Source organism: Leucoraja erinacea, chromosome 18 (genome assembly GCF_028641065.1).
Source record: "Leucoraja erinacea ecotype New England chromosome 18, Leri_hhj_1, whole genome shotgun sequence".
Classification (NCBI taxonomy): Eukaryota; Metazoa; Chordata; class Chondrichthyes; order Rajiformes; family Rajidae; genus Leucoraja; species Leucoraja erinaceus.
In genome coordinates, this window is record NC_073394.1 from 4,784,286 (window position 1) to 4,802,755 (window position 18,470).

General features: G+C 50.1%; 1 protein-coding gene across 1 annotated transcript in view; it reads right to left on the reverse strand.

Moving 5' to 3' along the window:
* Positions 1-18,470, reverse strand: part of nav2a (neuron navigator 2a) — a 572,427-nt gene that overhangs the window by 196,514 nt on the left and 357,443 nt on the right. Inside the window, 1 exon segment of the mRNA XM_055649181.1 lies at positions 1,148-2,228. Within this exon segment, the coding sequence (XP_055505156.1) occupies positions 1,148-2,228 (1,081 nt within the window).

An 18,470-nucleotide genomic window follows, 5' to 3' on the forward strand; every position in this document is an offset into this window, starting at 1 on the left:
AAGTTACCCCTCAGATCCCTATTAAATCTCCCCACCCTTCACCTTAAACCTATGTCCCCTGGTTCCCGATTCGCCTACCCTGGGCAAGAGACTATGCGTTTACCCAACCTATTCCATTTCAGTTTCATTGTATTCATTTCAGCTCCATTTCCCACTCCAGCATTTTGTGTCTATCTTCGGTGCAAACCGGCGTCTGCAGTTCCTTCCTGCACAAGCCTGCGTGACACTTCTTTGTACTGCAAACCTGATATTAAAAAATCACCGCTGGCTCACGAAAATGGTCCCCATGGAACCATATTACATGTCAATCTTGATCTGAATAAACAATTCCCAAATTGTGCAAAAATTATTACTTCTGTTGTTGAACCTCCATAACTTCCACACCAATCATTTACCAGGGCAATAATTCTGCAAAGGGAATTTTACATTCCTTCAACATTCACGCTATTTCAAGGGAAATTCACTGTATTTTATCTTCATTCTGACAAATTCCTGACCCAGCAAAGTGAAGGAAATCTTCATTCTAATGCTGAACTGAAGCTGAACTTTAAGAACTATTTTTTTTGTAAACAATGGAGTTGAACAAGATGGGTTTCCAGCTAATGGAAGGGACTGTGGACCACAGGCCTGTTGATCCGGGTTGGACTCGCCGCATTACACCAAGTCCTCTGGAGATTTTCCACATGCCTACAAAACCACGACCAATCTCCCAGGTCAAGGTCATGTCTTCGACTACATCGTAGACAATAGACAATAGGTGCAGGAGTAGGCCATTTGGCCCTTCGAGCCAGCACCGCCATTCAATGTGATCATGGCTGATCATCTCCAATCAGTACCCCGTTCCTGCCTTCTCCCCATATCCCCTGACTCCACTATTGTTAAGAGCCCTATCTAGCTCTCTCTTGAAAGCATCCAGAGAACCTGCCTCCACCGCCCTCTGAGGCAGAGGATTCCACAGACTCACAACACTCTGTGTGAAAAAGTGTTTCCTCGTCTCCGTTCTAAATGGCTTACCCCTTATTCCTAAACGGTGGCCCCTGGTTCTGGACTCCCCCAACACGGGGAACGTTTTAACCTGCATCTAACCTGTCCAATCCCTTGAGATTGTTCTATGTTTCTGCGAGGGCAGGTGTGTGGTGTGACGTACCTGTACATGAAGGGGGCGACGGTAGCAGTGTTGGGGTGGTTATATTGCTGCTGTGGGTGAGGTAGTTGAACACTGACTGTGGTTTGGGTTGTGCTGGCAGTGGTGGCGGCCTGCGCGCTGCCGCTGCCCGCTGGCGGGGGAGTCCCCCCGGCCCCCTTCCCTTCCGACGAGGCCAAGCTGCTGGAGCTGGAGTTCTTGCTGTCCAGCTGGGCTTTCTGCAGCGCCACGCCAGCGCTCAGCCTCCCGCTACGCGGCCTCTCGCCGTCCTTTGCCGGAGCGGGCGGGGCGCTCGCCGACTTCCCCGCGGCCGTTTTGAGCCCTGGTTTTGGTATCCCGCTTTGCTGCGGCGCGGACGTGTCCTTCTTGGCCCCGCTCGGCTTCCCGCCTTTCGGAATCATGCTGGAGATCTTGGAGGGCTTTTTTGGCATGACCGATGCGGCAATCTGCGGCTCCTCTCTCACCTCCTTCTCCGCCTCCACTTTTTCCGTGACGGAGGCCCTCTTGGAGACCTCCTTCCCCTTGTCCTTCTCCTTCTCCTTCAGCTTCTCCTTCTCCTTCTCGTTGGCCTTGGGCGAGCCTTTCTTATTGCTCAGCGCCCGGCTGATGGTGCGTTGTGCGATGCCCTTGAGTGCAATCTTCGGGCTGTTGGATGGAGGCGCGGGGCCAACGAGGCATTTGGCCGAGCCGTCCACCTCCTGGATGTCCGTGCTTTTGGGGGCAGGGTCCTGCCTCTCGGAGCTGCCGTCGCGAGGGCCGGAGATCTCCAGGGTGACACCACTGGCCTTGGAGCCACCTTTGGTGCCGAACAGCTTGAGCTTCTCCAGCATGGACTTCTGGCTGTTGGCATTGGCCTTGACGGTGGCTTCAACCGGCGGCTTGGGCGGCTCTGGCTGGGGCTGCTTCACGGATAACATGGAAGACGTGGCAGTGTGCTTGGCATTGAGGGATTTGCTACGCCAGGGCTTGGCAGAGTTGGGCTGGGGAATGGCTGTGGTACCTCCACTGGCACTGGTGTTTGTAGAAGGCTGGACATTCTCATTCATTCCTGGCTGCGGCGCTGTGTTGTCTGCTGGTTCGGGAACTGAAGCACAAAAAAAATATCAAAAATTAGGCAAAATCCTCTGACCCTTCAGCCTCCTTCCGTAGAAGGCTGCGCTCACAGTACTCAGTACACTTGTTTAAGAAGAACTGCAGATGCTGGAAAATAGAAGGTGGACAAAAATGCTGGAGAAACTCAGCGGGTGAGGCAGCATCTACGGAGCGAAGGAAATAGGCGACGTTTCGAGCCGAAACCCTTCTTCAGACTGATGTGAGGGTGGGGGGGGTGAAGAGAAAGGAAGAGGAGGAGCCAATGGGCTGAGGGAGAGCTGAGAAGGAGAGGAGACAGTGAGGACTACCTAAAATTGGAGGTCAATGTTCATACCGCTGGGGTGCAAACTACCCAAGCGAAATATGAGGTGCTGCTCCTCTACTTTATGGTGGGACTCACTCTGGCCATGGAGGAGGCCCAGGACAGAAAGGTCGGATTCGGAATGGGAGGGGGAGTTGAAGTGCTGAGCCACCGGGAGATCAGGTTGGTTATTGCGAACTGAGCGGAGGTGTTGGGCGAAGCGATCGCCACGCCTGCGCTTGGTCTCACCGATGTAGATCAGCTGACATCTAGAGCAGCGGATGCAATAGATGAGGTTGGAGGAGGTGCAGGTGAACCTCTGCCGCACCTGGAACGACTGCTTGGGTCCTTGGATGGAGTCGAGGGGGGAGGCAAAGCGACAAGTGTGGCATTTCTTGTGGTTGCAAGGGAAAGTGCCCGGAGAGGGGGTGGTTCGGGTGGGAAGGGACGAATTGGCCGAGCACTTAGCTATTCTCAAGATCAAAAGCTGGGCATCACGGTGGCGCAGCGGTAGAGTTGCTGCCTCACAGCGCCAAACCCGCGTTCGATCAAGACCACGGGTGCTTGTCTGTACGGAGTTTGTACGTTCTTTGCGGGTTTTCCCCGAGAGCTCCGGTTTCCTCCCACACTCCAAAGACATACAGGGTTGTAGGTTAATTGGCTTGGTAAACTTGTTGATTGTCCCTAGTGTGTGTAGGATAGTGTTAGTGTGCAGGGATCGCTGGTCAGCACGGACTCGGACGGTGGGCCGAAGGGCCTGTTTCCATGCTGTATCTCTAAATTAAAGAGTCTTGTGGAACAGTGGGCATAAACCAATGAAATGCGCAGGAAGGAACAGCAGATACTGGAAGCGTTCTAACTTCAAGTAACCTTTGCTTTCCGTCTCTCTCCATCCCTCCCCATTCCTAGTTCTCCAACCAGTCTGATTGTCCTCCTGATTAAATTTTATCTCTGTTTGCTTCGTTGTCACCTTCCCCGAGCTAACGATGATATTTTTCCTTGATCCTCATGCCATCTCCTTTGATGTCTTGTTTTAACACCTTACCCTTCCTTATCTCCGTGTCTCCTTCTCCCCTGACTCAGTCTGAAGAAGGGTCTTGACTCGAAACGTCACCCATTCCTTCTCTCCAGAGTTGCTGCCTGTCCCTATAAATTACCCCAACATTTCGTGTCCATCTTAAGGGGCTGTCCCACTATACGAGTTTACCCGAGAACTCTCCCGGGTTTAACAAAAAATCAAACTCGTGGTAAGCACGTAGAATGTACGTAGCGGGTACGTCGGAGCTCGGGGACGTCTCTTAGCGGCTCGTAACGCTAACGGCGGGTACTCGGGGAAACGCGGTAAGCTCGTGAAGATTTTCCAACATGTTGAAAAATGTCCACGAGAGCCCCGAGTACCGACGAGCGGCCATTACCGTAATTCTCCGAGTTCGAATCAGGGGAAACTCGGGAGAACTCTTGAATTAGCTCGTACAGTGGGACAGGCTCTTAAAGAATAAAGTGCTGTAGTTTTACAGTGCAATTATACAACTGTATACAGTTGCCAAAGTTGTTTAGAACTCCATCGTTAACAATTACAAATGCCACTTTTTTCAAACCATTATGGCAAAAGATAAGAATTAATTTAGTTGAGTTTGGTTTAGAGACACAGCACGGAAACAGGCCCTTCGGCCCACCGAGTCTGCACCGACCAGCGATGCCCGCACACTAACACTATCCTACACACACTAGGGACAATTTTACATTTAATACCAAGCCAATTAACCTACAAACCTGCACGTCTTTGGAGTGTGGGAGGAAACTGTGAAGATCTCGGGGAAAACCCACGCAGGTCACGGGAGAACGTACAAACTCCGTACAGACAGCGCCCGCCCGTAGTCGGGATCGAACCGGGGTCTCCGGCGTTGAAAACAATGTGAGGTGGCAACTCTAACGCTGTGCCACCGCGCCACTCTCGCGGAACTGTGGAGAATTTCCTGGTCGGCAGTTCCCCGCCTGTTGCGTTGGGGGGGGGGGATCTACCCATTCACACAACAAAAGCCTGCAACAACACACCACGACACAGCATCCACCCCCCTCTGAATGCTGAAAGCCACAGCTATTGAAATGCAACATACAAGCAGGCTCTCACGAACATCAGCCCACCTACTTCCTGGGGGTGCAATTTCAATAAGTTAGTCCTGGAAAAATCAATTCAGATGAAAGATTATGCAAACATCTTTAGAAACAGCATTGTGCACTCATAATCCAGTGTATTTAATCCATGAACCCACTGTTGTTTGTTATACTATTCTTATACCAATTTAAAGCACTTTGGCCATCGAGAGTTGTTTTTTAAATGTGCTATATAAATAAAAGTGACCACTTGACTTAACGCTCTGTTTCCAATAACTATTACAACTGCAAGCATTTTACTTACTTGCAAAGCGTCATCTTAGAGTGAAATTTCTTCCAAGGTTCATAAGAAGCTGGCAGGATGTAAGATAGTGTCGTTTTCTAAAGTTTTACCATCCCCGTCCCACTGCTGAAGTGCTTTGCCCAGTTCTATCTGTACATACAGCCGGGCTGTGGCTCTACAAAGTTGAACACTGCCTCCTCACAGTTTCAGTTTGCAGTCATATGGTTAAAACCAACGGTTGTTCCAACAGCTTCCCAAAATCAAAAAGAAACAGCAGCACGACTCAGTGCGTTTCCAGCCCAGTCAGCGGTCTGTGGGGAAGGTTCACACTCGCTGCCAAGAAACCTTATGCGGCCATTTATTACCGTTCTGGCCTGTTTGATCTATGCCGGATTCCTCTGATCTTACAGATTGTACAAGGCACCCCCCCCCCCCCCCCCCCCCCCCCCCCCGCACTGTTACAGTTTACTGAACGCCAACTGACTAGCCGGCCAAATTCCATGCTTGTTTAATGACATCATTAGCCGACGAGGGGGGTGAAGCCAGTAAATACAACACTGGGTCCCTGCAAGCAGTGAGAGTGAGTGTGCACACAAGCCAATTACAGCAGTCATTTATCTGCTGCAGAAATGAGACCAGCAACATCAAAGGTCCACTTGCCAACGAAGGCTAAAATTGCCACTGTTCTGAAGCTGCAATTATTAATAAAGTGCATTATGCTGCAATAATGCGATCGGTACTCAGCTAAGGGGCGGCACGGTGGCCCAGCGGTAGAGTTGCTGCCTTACAGCGCCAGAGACCCAGGTTCGATCCTGACCACGGGCGCTGTCTGGACGGAGTTTGTACGTTCGCCCCGTGACCACGTGGGTTTTCTCCGGGTGCTCCGGTTTCCTCCCACACTCCAAAGACGTACAGGTTTGTAAGTTAATTGGCTTCTGTAAATTCTTCCCAGTGTCAAGGACAGAACATGTGTATGGGGTGTACACAGAATTGCTGGAGAAACTCAGCGGGTGCAGCAGCATCTATGGAGTGAAGGAAATAGGCAACGTTTTGGGCCCAAACCCTTCTTCAGACTGGTGGGGGGGGGAGAAGAAAGGAAAAAGGAGGAGGATGAGGAGGGGGAGGGTTGAGGGAGAGATAGGAAGGGGAGGAGACAGCAAGGGCTAATAAAATTGGGAGAATTCAATGTTCATGCCCCCAGGATGCAGACTCCCCAAGCGGAATATGAGGTGCTGTTCCTCCAATTTCCGGTGTTGCTCGCTCTGGCCATGGAGGAGACCCAGGGCAGAGAGGACGGATACGGAATGGGAGGTGGAGTTGAAGTGCTGAGCTGAGCCACAGGGAGGTCAGGTTGGTTATTGCGGGCCGAGCGGAGGTGTTCGGCGAAACGATCGCCAAGTCTCCGCTCCACTGCGAAATCTCCTCAAGGTATGCCTACTTCGAAGAAGTGTATGGGGTGATCGCTGGTCGGCGTGGACTGGGTGGGTCGAGGGACCTGTTTCCACGCTGTATCTCTAAATGGAAAACTAAAAAAAAACGAAGGAAAATTGAATTTTTTTTTTTTTTTACAATAATGGGATGGCCAATATAGACACTAGCATCGTGTGGGAATGCAGCCATTACGTTACGTAACCTGAAACTGGAGACACCAGTTCAAAGCCTAAAACCCCACAGGCGTTTAAATGATGAAAGAAATCTGCAGGGGGGAAGTCGGAATCAGTAATACTAAGAGTGGAACAGTTGCATAGTTGGGTGAAGAAAAAAGCATTTGGTTCACTAATGTTCACCCGTGAGGAATGTAGACTTAAGATAGACGCAAAAAGCTGGAGTAACTCAGCGGGACAGGCGGCATCTCCGGAGAGAAGGAACGGGGGTAATGTTTCGGGATAAACCGAGCATCTGCAGTCCCTTCCTACCACAGGAAGATTGCTCCCGATGTTGGGGAAGTCCAGGACAAGGGGTCACAGCTTAAGGATAAGGGGGAAATCCTTGAAAACCGAGATGAGAAGAACTTTTTTCACACAGAGAGTGGTGAGTCTCTGGAACTCTCTGCCGCAGAGGGTAGTCGAGGCCAGTTCATTGGCTATATTTAAGAGGGAGTTAGATGTGGCCCTTGTGGCTAAGGGGATCAGAGGGTATGGAGAGAAGGCAGGTACGGGATACTGAGTTGGATGATCACCCATGATCATATTGAATGGCGGTGCAGGCTCGAAGGGCCGAATGGCCTACTCCTGCACCTAATTTCTATGTTTCTATGTTTCTATGAACCTGTTCTGCGTTGCTAGTCTGGGAGACGGACAGACATCTCCTGGTTTACGGGGGGTAGACAAAAGTGCTGGAGAAACTCAGCGGGTGCAGCAGCATCTATGGAGCGAAGGAAATAGGCAACGTTTCCATGCCGTATCACTCTATGATTAATACCATGAGCATAAATTCAGCTTTTTGCTTTGGCTTCAAAATAAAGTTTACTTGTAGACACAAAATGCTGGAGTAACTCAGCGGGTGAGGCAGCATCTGTTGGAGTGAAGGAACTAGGGTCTCGACCCAAAATGTTGCCCATCCCTTCTCTCCAGAGAAGCTGCCTCAACTGCTGAGTAACTCCAGCATTTTGTGTCTACCTTCGATTTAAACCAGCATCTGCAGTTCTTTCCTACACAATACATGTCTTGGGTGCATAGCCATTATTGGTGAGGTCAGCATTTATTGTCCATCCTTGAGAAGGTGGAGGTGTGGAAGCTTAGAATCATTGATTCATGCATCGTGGAAACAGGCCCTTCGGCCCAACTTGCCCACACCGACCAACATGCCGCATCTACACTAGTCCTACCTGCCTGTGTTTGCCTCTTATCCCTCCAAACCTGTCCTATCCATGTACCTGTCTAATTGTTTCTTAAACATTGCGATAGTCCCTGCCTCGACTACCTCCTCCGTCAGCTCGTTCCATACACCCACCACCCTTTGTCTTGTTTACTTGCTGTTGTCCAAATGGTAAAGGCGATCCGACAGTGCTGTTGAGTGGGGAATGCCAGCGTTTGGACCCAGAATGACGAAAGAACAATTAGATATTCCTCGGTAGACAAAAATGCTGGAGAAACTCAGCGGGTGAGGCAGCATCTATGGAGCAAAGGAATAGGTGACGTTTTGGGTCGGGACCCTTCTTCAGACTGATGTTCTTCAGACCCTTCTTCAGACTTCAGACCCTTCTTCAGTCTGAGGAAGGGTCTCGACCCGAAACGTCACCTATTTCCTTCGCTCCATAGATGCTGCTGCACCCGCTGAGTTTCTCCAGCAATTTTGTCTCCCTTCGATTTTCCAGCATCTGCAGTTCCTTCTTAAACTCCTGGTTCACGGAGGCAGCCAGCTCTCAGCTGCCTTCACAGAAGATCCTTCACTCAACAATTCAAGTCGACTTAAAAAATCTCTCCCCGATACAACTTGTCATAGCCAGGTCAATTAAGGATACCAAAACGGAGAGCAGAAACAGGAAACTGGAGGTTCGATGTTTTCCATGTTGTAGGAAAGATGTTGCCCAATCATGAAAGGACTGGGCAAGCTAGATGCAGGAAAAAATGTTCCCAATGTTGGGCGAGTCCAGAACCAGGGGGGGCACAGTCTTAGAATAAAAGGGGAGGTCATTTAAGACAGAGGTGAGAAAAAACTTTTTCACCCAGAGAGTTGTGAATTTGTGGAATTCCCTGCCACAGAGGGCAGTGGAGGCCAAGTCACTGGATGGATTTAAGAGAGAGTTAGACAGAGCTCTAGGGGCTAGTGGAGTCAAGGAATATGGGGAGAAGGCAGGGATGTGTTATTGATAGGGGACGATCAGCAATGATCACAATGAATGGCGGTGCTGGCTCGAAGGGCCGAATGGCCTCCTCCTGCACCTATTTTCTATGTTTCTAAGCACGAAAGGGTGCAGAGAAGATTTACGAGGATGCTGCCTGGATTCAAGGGAGGTACGGGGACAGCTTGAGCAGGCTGGGACTTTATACCTTGGAGTGCAGGCAGATGAGTGGTGATCTTGTACATGTGGACAAAGTCATGAGAGGAATAGATAGAATAGAATAGAATTCCTTTCATTGTCATTCAAACAGCTTGGTTTGAACGCAATTGCATTTCTACAGCCTTACCATTACAAAAAAAAACACAAGACACACACTTAACACAATTTACACCAAAATCCATCACAGTGAATCTGCAACACCTCCTCACTGTGATGGAAGGCAAAGTCTTATCTCTTCCCTTTGTTCTTCTCCCGTGTAAACGCACACCATCTTTTACCCAGATTAGGGAAATCAAGAACCAGAGGATATAGGTTTATGGTAAGGGGGGGGGGGGGAGGGGAGCGGGAGGAGATTTAATAGGAACCTAAGGGGTCCCTTTATGTCAAATGGGTGGTGGGTGTAGGGAATGAACTGCCGGAGGAGGTAGTTGAGGCAGGTACTATCGCGATGTTTAAGGAGCATCCAGACAGGTACATGGATAGAAGGTAGACACAAAATGCTGGAGTAACTCAGCGGGTCAGGCAGCATCTCTGGAGAGGAGGAATGGGGGACGTTTCAGGTCGAGACCCTCCTTCAGACTGATGTCAGGGATAGAGATAGAACGCAGTCGGAGACAGTAGGACTGGTGGGAGAACTGGGAAGGGGGAGGGGATGGAGAGCGAGGGAAAGCAAGGGCTATCTGAAGTTAGAGAAGTCAATGTTCATACTGCTGGGGTGTAAGCGGCCTAGGCGAAATATGAGATGCTGTTCCTCCAATTTGCGCTGGGCCTCTCTCTGATACTGTAGGAGGCCCAGGACAGAAAGGTCAGATTGGGAATGGGAGGGGGAGTTGAAGTGGGGGGCCACCCGGAGACCAGGTAGGTTAACATAGAAATTAGGTGCAGGAGTAGAGGCCATTCGGCCCTTCGAGCCTGCACCACCATTCAATATGATCATGGCTGATCATCCAACTCAGTATCCTGTACCTGCCTTCTCTCCATACCCCCTGATCCCTTTAGCCACAAGGGCCACATCTAACTCCCTCTTAAACGTAGCCAATGAACTGGCCTCAACTACCTTCTGTGGCAGAGAGTAACAGAGATAAGACGGACTGAGCGGAGGTGTTCAGCGAAACGATCGCTGAGCCTGCGCTTGGTCTCGCCGATGTAGAGAAGTTGACACCTGGAACAGCGGATACAGTAGATGAGGTTGGAGGAGGTGCAAGTGAACCTCTGCCTCACCTGGAAAGACTGTCGGGGTCCTTGGATGGAGTCGAGGGGGGAGGTAAAGGGACCGGTGTCGCATCTCCTGCGGTTGCTGGGGAAAGTACCCGGGGAGGGGGTGGTTTGGGTGGAAGGGGACGAGTTGACCAGGGAGTTGCGGAGGGAACGGTCTCTGTGGAAAGCAACAAGGGGAGGAGATGGGAAGATGTGGCCAGTAATGGGATCCCGTTGGAGGTGGTGAAACTGTTGGGAGGATTAAATGTTGTATGTGACGGCTGATGTGGTGGAAGGTGAGGACAAGGGGGACTCTGACCTAGCTGCGAATGGGGGGAGGGGGAGCAAGAGCATAGCTGTGGGATATCGAGGAGACCCTAGTGAGAGCCTCATCTATAATGGAAGAGAGGAACCTCCGTTTCCTAAAGAATGATGACATCTCCGAAGCCCTGGTATGGAACACCTCAACCTGGGCGCAGATGCGGCGTAGACGGAGGAATTGGGAGTAGCGGATAGAGTCTTTACAGGAAGCAAGGTGGGAAGAAGTGTAGTCAAGATAGGTATGGGAGTCAGGGGATATGGGGAGAAGACAGGAACGGGGCACTGATTGGGGATGATCAGCCATGATCACATTGAATGGCGGTGCTGGCTCGATGGGCCGAATTTCCTACTCCTGCACCTATTGCCTATTGTTTATTGAAATTCTTTTCAATGGAGCCCACAAAATAAAAAGTTGTGGAAAAGCAACAAATCAAATTAGATTTACAGCACAGTATACGGTCAACAAAATAGAGAGAGTACAGAGGAGATTTACTAGAATGTTGCCTGGGTTTCAACAACTAAGTTACAGAGATAGGTTGAATAAGTTAGGTCTTTATTCTCTGGAGCGCAGAAGGTTAAGGGGGGACCTGATAGAGGTCTTTAAAATTATGAGAGGGATAGACAGAGTTGATGTGGACAAGCTTTTCCCTTTGAGAATAGGGAAGATTCAAACAAGAGGACATGACTTCAGAATTAAGGGACAGAAGTTTAGGGGTAATATGAGGGGGAACTTCTTTACGCAGAGAGTGGTAGCGGTGTGGAATGAGCTCCCAGTGGAAGTGGTGGAGGCAGGTTCATTGGTATAATTTAAAAATAAATTGGATAGGCATATGGATGAGAAGGGAATGGAGGGTTATGGTATGAGTGCAGGCAGGTGGGACTAAGGGGAAAAAACATTTGTTCGGCACGGACTTGTAGGGCCGAGATGGCCTGTTTCCGTGCTGTAATTGTTATATGTTATATGGTTAGTATAAAATATCAGGCACTTACGGGGTTAAAGAGCAGGAACCTACCTCCGAAGCAGTTAGTCGATGGATTGGTCCCAAGGGTCAGAAACAAATTAACTTTATTAATGGGGGTTGAGGAAAGACAATTAGCATTTTCACCTGAAAGTACTGGAGCTCACTAAATCTTTCCTATTTTGTCCTTTAGCCCAAAGGCTCCAAAGTTTGCAGCCAGTTACTACGTTTCCCAGGCTACTGCGAAATCTACAGTTCTGGGCGAAAGTGGCACAGCCTTTTTGGAAACTCTGGGTAAAATGACTTCTGTTAACTAATATAAACTTCAGAGCAAGCCTTGTGAAATGAGAGCAATCGGCATTTATTCACCAGCAGGATCATAAATGGATTTAGAATGAAGCCTCTAACTGCACGAACAAGACAAGCGACACAGCTGAGACAAAGATTCCTCTGCAATAAATCTGGAGAAACTTTCTCGTTCTCACAAGAAGGGACAAGGAGCAGAAGTTTGTGGGAAAATCAGTGTTCGCTTCATCGGCTTCCAACAATCAGGGCTGCCTCGACACATTCCCCGCAGATATAGTGCGTCTCACACATTGTGCCCCTTTAAGTGAACTAGACAGTTACTGCGCTCTCTCCCTCTCCCTCTCTCCCTCTCTCCCTCTCTCCCCCTCTCCCTCTCTCCCTCCCTCTCTCTCCCCCTCCCTCTCTCTCTTAGAACTGAGACGAGGAAAAACACTTTTTCTCACAGAGTTGTGAATCTGTGGAATTCTCTGCCTCAGAGGGCGGTGGAGGCTAATTCTCTGGATGCTTTCAAGAGAGAGCTAGATAGGCTCTTAATGATGGCGGAGTCAGGGGATATGGGGAGAAGGCAGGAACGGGGTACTGATTGGGGACGATCAGCCATGATCACATTGAATGGCTGGTTTGAAGGCCTGAACGCAACACACACACAAACACTGCCTCTCCCTCTCTCTCTCTCCCTACTCTCTCCTTCTCTCTCCCTCTCTCTCTCTCTTTCCTATCTCTCTCCCCTCTACCCCTCTCTCCCCCCTCTCTCCTCCTATCTCCCCCCCTCTCTCTCCCTCTCTCTCTCTCCCCCCTCTCTCTTTCCCCCTCTTTCTCTCTCTCTGAGGTCTCTCGAAATGCCGTCTCTCCCCATCTCTCCAAATCTCTCTCCCCCCAACATCCCTCCTCATAAACTCCTCTCATCTCCTCTCTGTCTCTCTCTCTCTCCTCCTCTCTCTCCCTCTACCCATCCCCCTCTCCCCCTCTTCCTCTCTCTCTCCCTATCTCTCTGGAATAAATGGCACAAGTGGAGAATTCAAAACAAGAGTGTTTTGGTTAAAGAGTCTGTCTTCTGCGACAGAACAAGTTCCCTCCACACAACCAAAGTGGGAGATTGCAACCTGCACGTGGTCCGCCCTGTTTCGACGAATGCAACCAACCCGGCGTGCACAAAATCAAATAAGATCAAACAGAACAAGTTGTCCTCCATCTTTAGACTGTGCACGCCATACGCAAGAAGAAGAAGAAGAAGAATCAAAGACCCCGCGATCACCAGCGGAGGAACGGAAGCTGGAGCAGTTGCTGTTGTACCAACCTCCTCTTAGAAGCTGAAATCATTGATCTGATTACTGAAGGCTAGAAGTGATATCATCAAGGTGAAGCAGGTGGCGCTGGCTGGTGAAGGTGCAAGGTCTCCGTTTGGGAACGTTGCAGATGCAGTTCCAATCCTCAGCCCCGTCATTGAGCAGCCCCGGCTGACTGGGACCTTCCCCCAACTTGGGAAACAATGAACATTAAAGTCCTTTGTTTAAGAGGGAACTGCAGATGCTGGAGAATCGAAGGTTACACAGAAAAGCTGGAGAAACTCAGCAGGTGCAGCAGCATCTATGGAGCGAAGGAAATAGGCAACGTTTCGGGCCGAAACCCTTGGGTTTCGGCCCGAAACGTTGCCTATTTCCTTCGCTCCATAGATGCTGCTGCACCCGCTGAGTTTCTCCAGCTTTTCTGTGTAACCCAACATTAAAGTCCTAATCCCCTTCAAGCTCCAGCAGTTTAGTGGACACTGCACCCTCTCATCATCCTCACAGTGGGACACATTTACGTCTGCAGATCAGAAGGCACAGTGTTCCAGATCATCTATCCTGCTTGTAGACACAAAATGCTGGAGTAACTCAGTGGGACGGGCAGCATCTCTGGAGAGAAGGAATGAATGGGTGATGTTTTGGGTCGAGACCCTTCTTCTAATGCAGCCGTCGACATGATACATCCACCCATTCCTTCTCTCCAGAGATGCTGTCTGTCCCGCTGAGCTACACCAGCACTTTGTGTCTACCTTCGGTTTAAACCAGCATCTGCAGTTCCTTCCTACACCTTTATCCTGCTAGCTTCACTGTTCCCATCCCTTCGTTGTCGCCTCTTCCACAGCCAACAATGGACCATTGTGGGCTCCATCTTTCCTTGATCTTCGGTGCTGGCTCTGATTTGTTCTTTTCACACCTCTCATTCCATCTGCTCTTTGTACCTTTCTGTGCCTCTAGTTCCCCACTCCCCTGACTTTCAGTCTGAAGAAGGGTCTCGACCCAAAACGTCACCCATTCCTTCTCTCCAGAGATGCTGCCTGTCCCGTTGAGTTACTCCAGCATTTTGTGTGTCTCTCAGTGAAAAATGCTGTTGGTTTGGGAGAATACTTCATAATGAGGCTTAGCGTGACATTTATTACAGTCAAAGAGCCTGGAAACAGGCCCTTCAGCGCAATTTGCCCACGCCAACAAACATGTCCCATCTCCACTAGTCCCACCTGCATTTGGCCCAGATCCCTCTAAATCTTATCCATGCACCTGTCAAAATGTTTCTTAAACGGTGTAATAGTCCCTGCCCACACACCGTTTGTGTGAAAATGTTACCCCTCAAGTTCCTTTTAAATCTATCCCCCTTCACCGCACCTGAAACATATGTGTTCTGGTTCTCAATTCCCCTAATCTTGGCAAGAGATTAAGTGTGTTTATACTTAAGAATATTCATGGCAAGAATCCCCTCTGTGCTATTTAAATGCATAGCCCTGGCTCCGAGTACTGTGGTCTCCCACTCCACAGCCTCTGCCCTTTGTTTTCAGTGAAGAAGTGAGAGAGACAGTGACAATACGGTCACGGTGGGGCAGCGGTAGAGTCACTGCCTTACAGCGAATGCAGCGCCGGAGACCCAGGTTCGATCCCGACCACGGGCGCTGTCTGTACGGAGTTTGTACATTCTCCCCGTGACCTGCGTGGGTTTTCTCCGAGATCTTCGGTTTCCTCCCACATTACAAAGACGTACAGGTTTGTAGGTTAATTGACTTGGTAAATGTAAAAATTGTCCCTAGTGTGTGTAGGATAGTGTTAGTGTGCGAGGGTCGCTGGTTCGGAGCGGACCCGGTGGGCCGAAGGGCCTGTTTCCGCGCTGTATCACTGAACTAAACTAGACTAAACAATACACCTGGATGTTACATGGAAACATAGAATATAGGTGCAGGAGGAGGCCATTCGGCCCTTTGAGCCAGCACCGCCATTCATTGTGATCATGGCTGATCGTCCCCAATCAGTACCCCGTGCCTGCCTTCTCCCCATATCCCTTGGCTCCACTAACCCCTAGAGCTCCATCTAACTCTCTCTTAAATCCATCCAGTGATTTGGCCTCCACTGCCCTCTGTGGCAGGGAATTCCACAAATTCACAACTCTCTGGGTGAAAAAGTTTTTTCTCACCTCAGTCTTAAATGGCCTCACCTTTATTCTAAGGACTCGCCCGACATTGGGAACATTTTTCCTGCATCTAGCTTGTCCAGTCATTACCTATTTCCTTCGCTCCATAGATGCTGCTGCACCCGCCGAGTTTCTCCAGCACTTTTGTCTACGTTACCTATCCATGTTCTCCAGAGATGCTGCCGGACCCGCTGGGTTACTCCAGCACCTTGCCACAGGCTGTAAAATGACATGCAAAAGAATGTGCTTTTCTGAAGCAGTATTTTTCCCTGCTGCTCTGCCTTGCTGTGTAACACTGTGTAACACTGACTCGCCAAGTGTCACCTGCAGACTGCGTTTTCACACTTGGATCGCGTTGCCTGAAACTGAAACCGTTCGATTTACAAACACGAGACAACTGCGATGACATTCCACTTCTCAGCCCCTTAACCTGCTGGGTTTTGCACTGTGTGGAGAGGTTTAAGAAGGAACTGCAGATGCTGAGAACTGCAGATTCTCACAGAGAGTGGTGAGTCTGTGGAATTCTCTGCCTGAGAGGGCGGTGGAGGCCGGTTCTCAGGATATCTTCAAGAGAGAGCTAGATAGGGCTCTTAAAAATAGCGGAGTCAGGCGATATGGGGAGAAGGCAGGAACGGGGTACTGATTGGGGATGATCACGGATCACGCCTGATCATCCACAATCAGTACCCCGTTCCTGCCTTCTCCCCGTATCTCTTCACTCCTCTAACTTGAAGAGCTCTATCTAACTCTCTCTTGAAAGCATCCAGAAAATTGGCCTCCACTGCCTTCTGAGGCAGAGAATTCCACAGATTTGCAACTCTCTGCGTGAAAATGATTTTCCTCATCTCCGTTCTATATGGCTTACCACTTATTCTTAAACTGTGGCTCCTGCTTCATCAAATCAAATGGGCCTCCAAATGGGAAACCACTCGCAGACGTCTATTTCGTTGTCTCAAAGAACTTCCACACGAGCTTGAGATATTGAGCGCTGGAAGATCTGCAGTCTTCATGCCCATTGTTGCGAACATGCCCAAAATACTTCCCTACCATTCCTTGACCTCACTATCTCCATTGCAGGTGATAGACTTCTAACCGACATACACTATAAACCCACTGACTCCCATGGCTATCTGGACTACACTTCTTCCCACCCTGCTTCCTGTAAGGACTCCATCCCCTACTCCCAATTCCTCCGTCTACGCCGCATCTGCTCCACGGATGAGGCGTTCCACACCAGGACATCTGAAATGTCCTCACTATTCAGGGAACGGGGGTTCCCCTCCTCCACCATAAATGAGGCTCGCACCAGGGTCTCTTCCATACCCCGCAACACTGCTCTCTCTCCCCATCCCCGCACTCGCAACAAGGGCCGAGTCCCCCTAGTCCTCACCTTTCACCCCACCAGCCGTCACATACAAAAAATAATCCTCCGTCAGTTTCGCCACCTCCAACGTGACCCCATTACTCGCCACATCTTCCCATCTCCCCCCATATCTGCCTTCCGCAAAGACCGCTCCCTCCATAACTCCCTTCTCAATTCTTCCCTTCCCTCTCGGTCCACCCCCTCCCCGGGCACTTTCCCTTGCGGCCGCAGGAGATGCAACACTTGTCCCTTTGCCTCCCCCCTCGACTCCGTTCAAGGACCCAAGCAGTCGTTCCAGGTGCGACAGAGGTTTACCTGCATCTCTTCCAACCTCATCTATTGCGTCCGCTGCTCTAGATGCCAGCAGATCTATATCGGTGAGACCAAGCGGAGGTTGGGCGATCGTTTCGCCGAACACCTCCGCTCGGTCCGCAATAACCAAGCTGACCTCCCGGTGGCTCAGCACTTCAACTCCCCCTCCCACTCCGCCTCCGACCTCTCTGTCCTGGGTCTCCTCCATGGCCACAGCGAGCAGCACCGGAAATTGGAGGAACAGCACCTCATATTCCGTTTGGGGAGTCTACACCCCCGGGGCATGAACATCGAATTCTCCCAATTCTGTTAGTCCTTGCTGTCTCCTCCCCTTCCTCAGCTCCCCTGCTGTCTCCTCCCACCCTCCAGCCTTCTGGCTACTCCTCCTCTTTGCTTCTGGCTACTCCTCCTTTTCCCTTTCTTGTCCCCACCCACCCCCACCCCCGATCAGTCTGAAGAAGGGTTTCGGCCCGAAACGTTGCCTATTTCCTTCGCTCCATAGATGCTGCTGCACCCGCTGAGTTTCTCCAGCTTTTCTGTGTATGCCCAAAATACAATTGCTTCACACCTTCTCAATTCAAGCCAAAATCACAATGCCATGATCGCAATGAATGGCGGTGCTGGCTCGAAGGGCCGAATGGCCTACTGCTGCACCTATTGTCTATTGTCTGATAAAATCGAGGGTAGACACAAAATGCTGGAGTAACTCAGCGGGTGAGGCAGCATCTATTGAGAGAAGGAATGGGAGACGTTTTGGGTCTGAAGAAGAGTCTCGACCCGAAACGTCGCCCATTCCTTCTCTCCGATAGATGCTGCCTCACCCGCTGCGTTACTCCAGCATTTTGTGTCTACCAAGGAACTGCAGTTGCTGGTTTACACTGAAGACAGACACAAAATGCCGGAGTAACTCAGCAGGACAGGCAGCATCTCTGGATAGAAGGCATGGGTGATGTTTCGGGTCGAGATCCTTCTTCAGACTGAGGGTTTTGCATTTTAGCTGGTCCGGTATTGGAGGGAATGGTAAGAATGGGACAGGTGTTTCCTCATGGTTCTCAAGCAAGCAAATAACTCAACAGAAACAAGGAACTGCAGATAAGGACACAAAGTGCTGGAGTAACTCAGCGGGTCAGGCAACATCTCTGGAGAACATGGATAGGTAATAACTCATAACAAGAGGAATTAAGTATAGGAGCAAAAAGGTCCTTCTGCAGTTGTACAGCGCCCTGATGAGACCACACCTGGAGTATTGTGTGCAGTTTTGGTCTCCAAATTTGATGAAGGACATTCTTGCTATTGAGGGAGTGCAGCGTTGATTCACCAGGTTAATTCCCGGGATGGAGGGATTGTCATATGTTGAGAGAATGGAGCGACTGGGCTTGTGTACACCAGAAATTAGAAGGATGAGAGGATATCTTATTGAAACATGTAAGATTATCAAGGGATTGGACACGCTAGAGGCAGGAAACATAGAAACATAGAAATTAGGTGCAGGAGTAGGCCATTCGGCCCTTCGAGCCTGCACCGCCATTCATGGCTGATCATCCAACTCAGTATCCCGTATCTGCCTTCTCTCCATACCCTCTGATCCCCTTAGCCACATGTTCCCAATGTTGGGCAGAACCAGGGGCCACAGTTT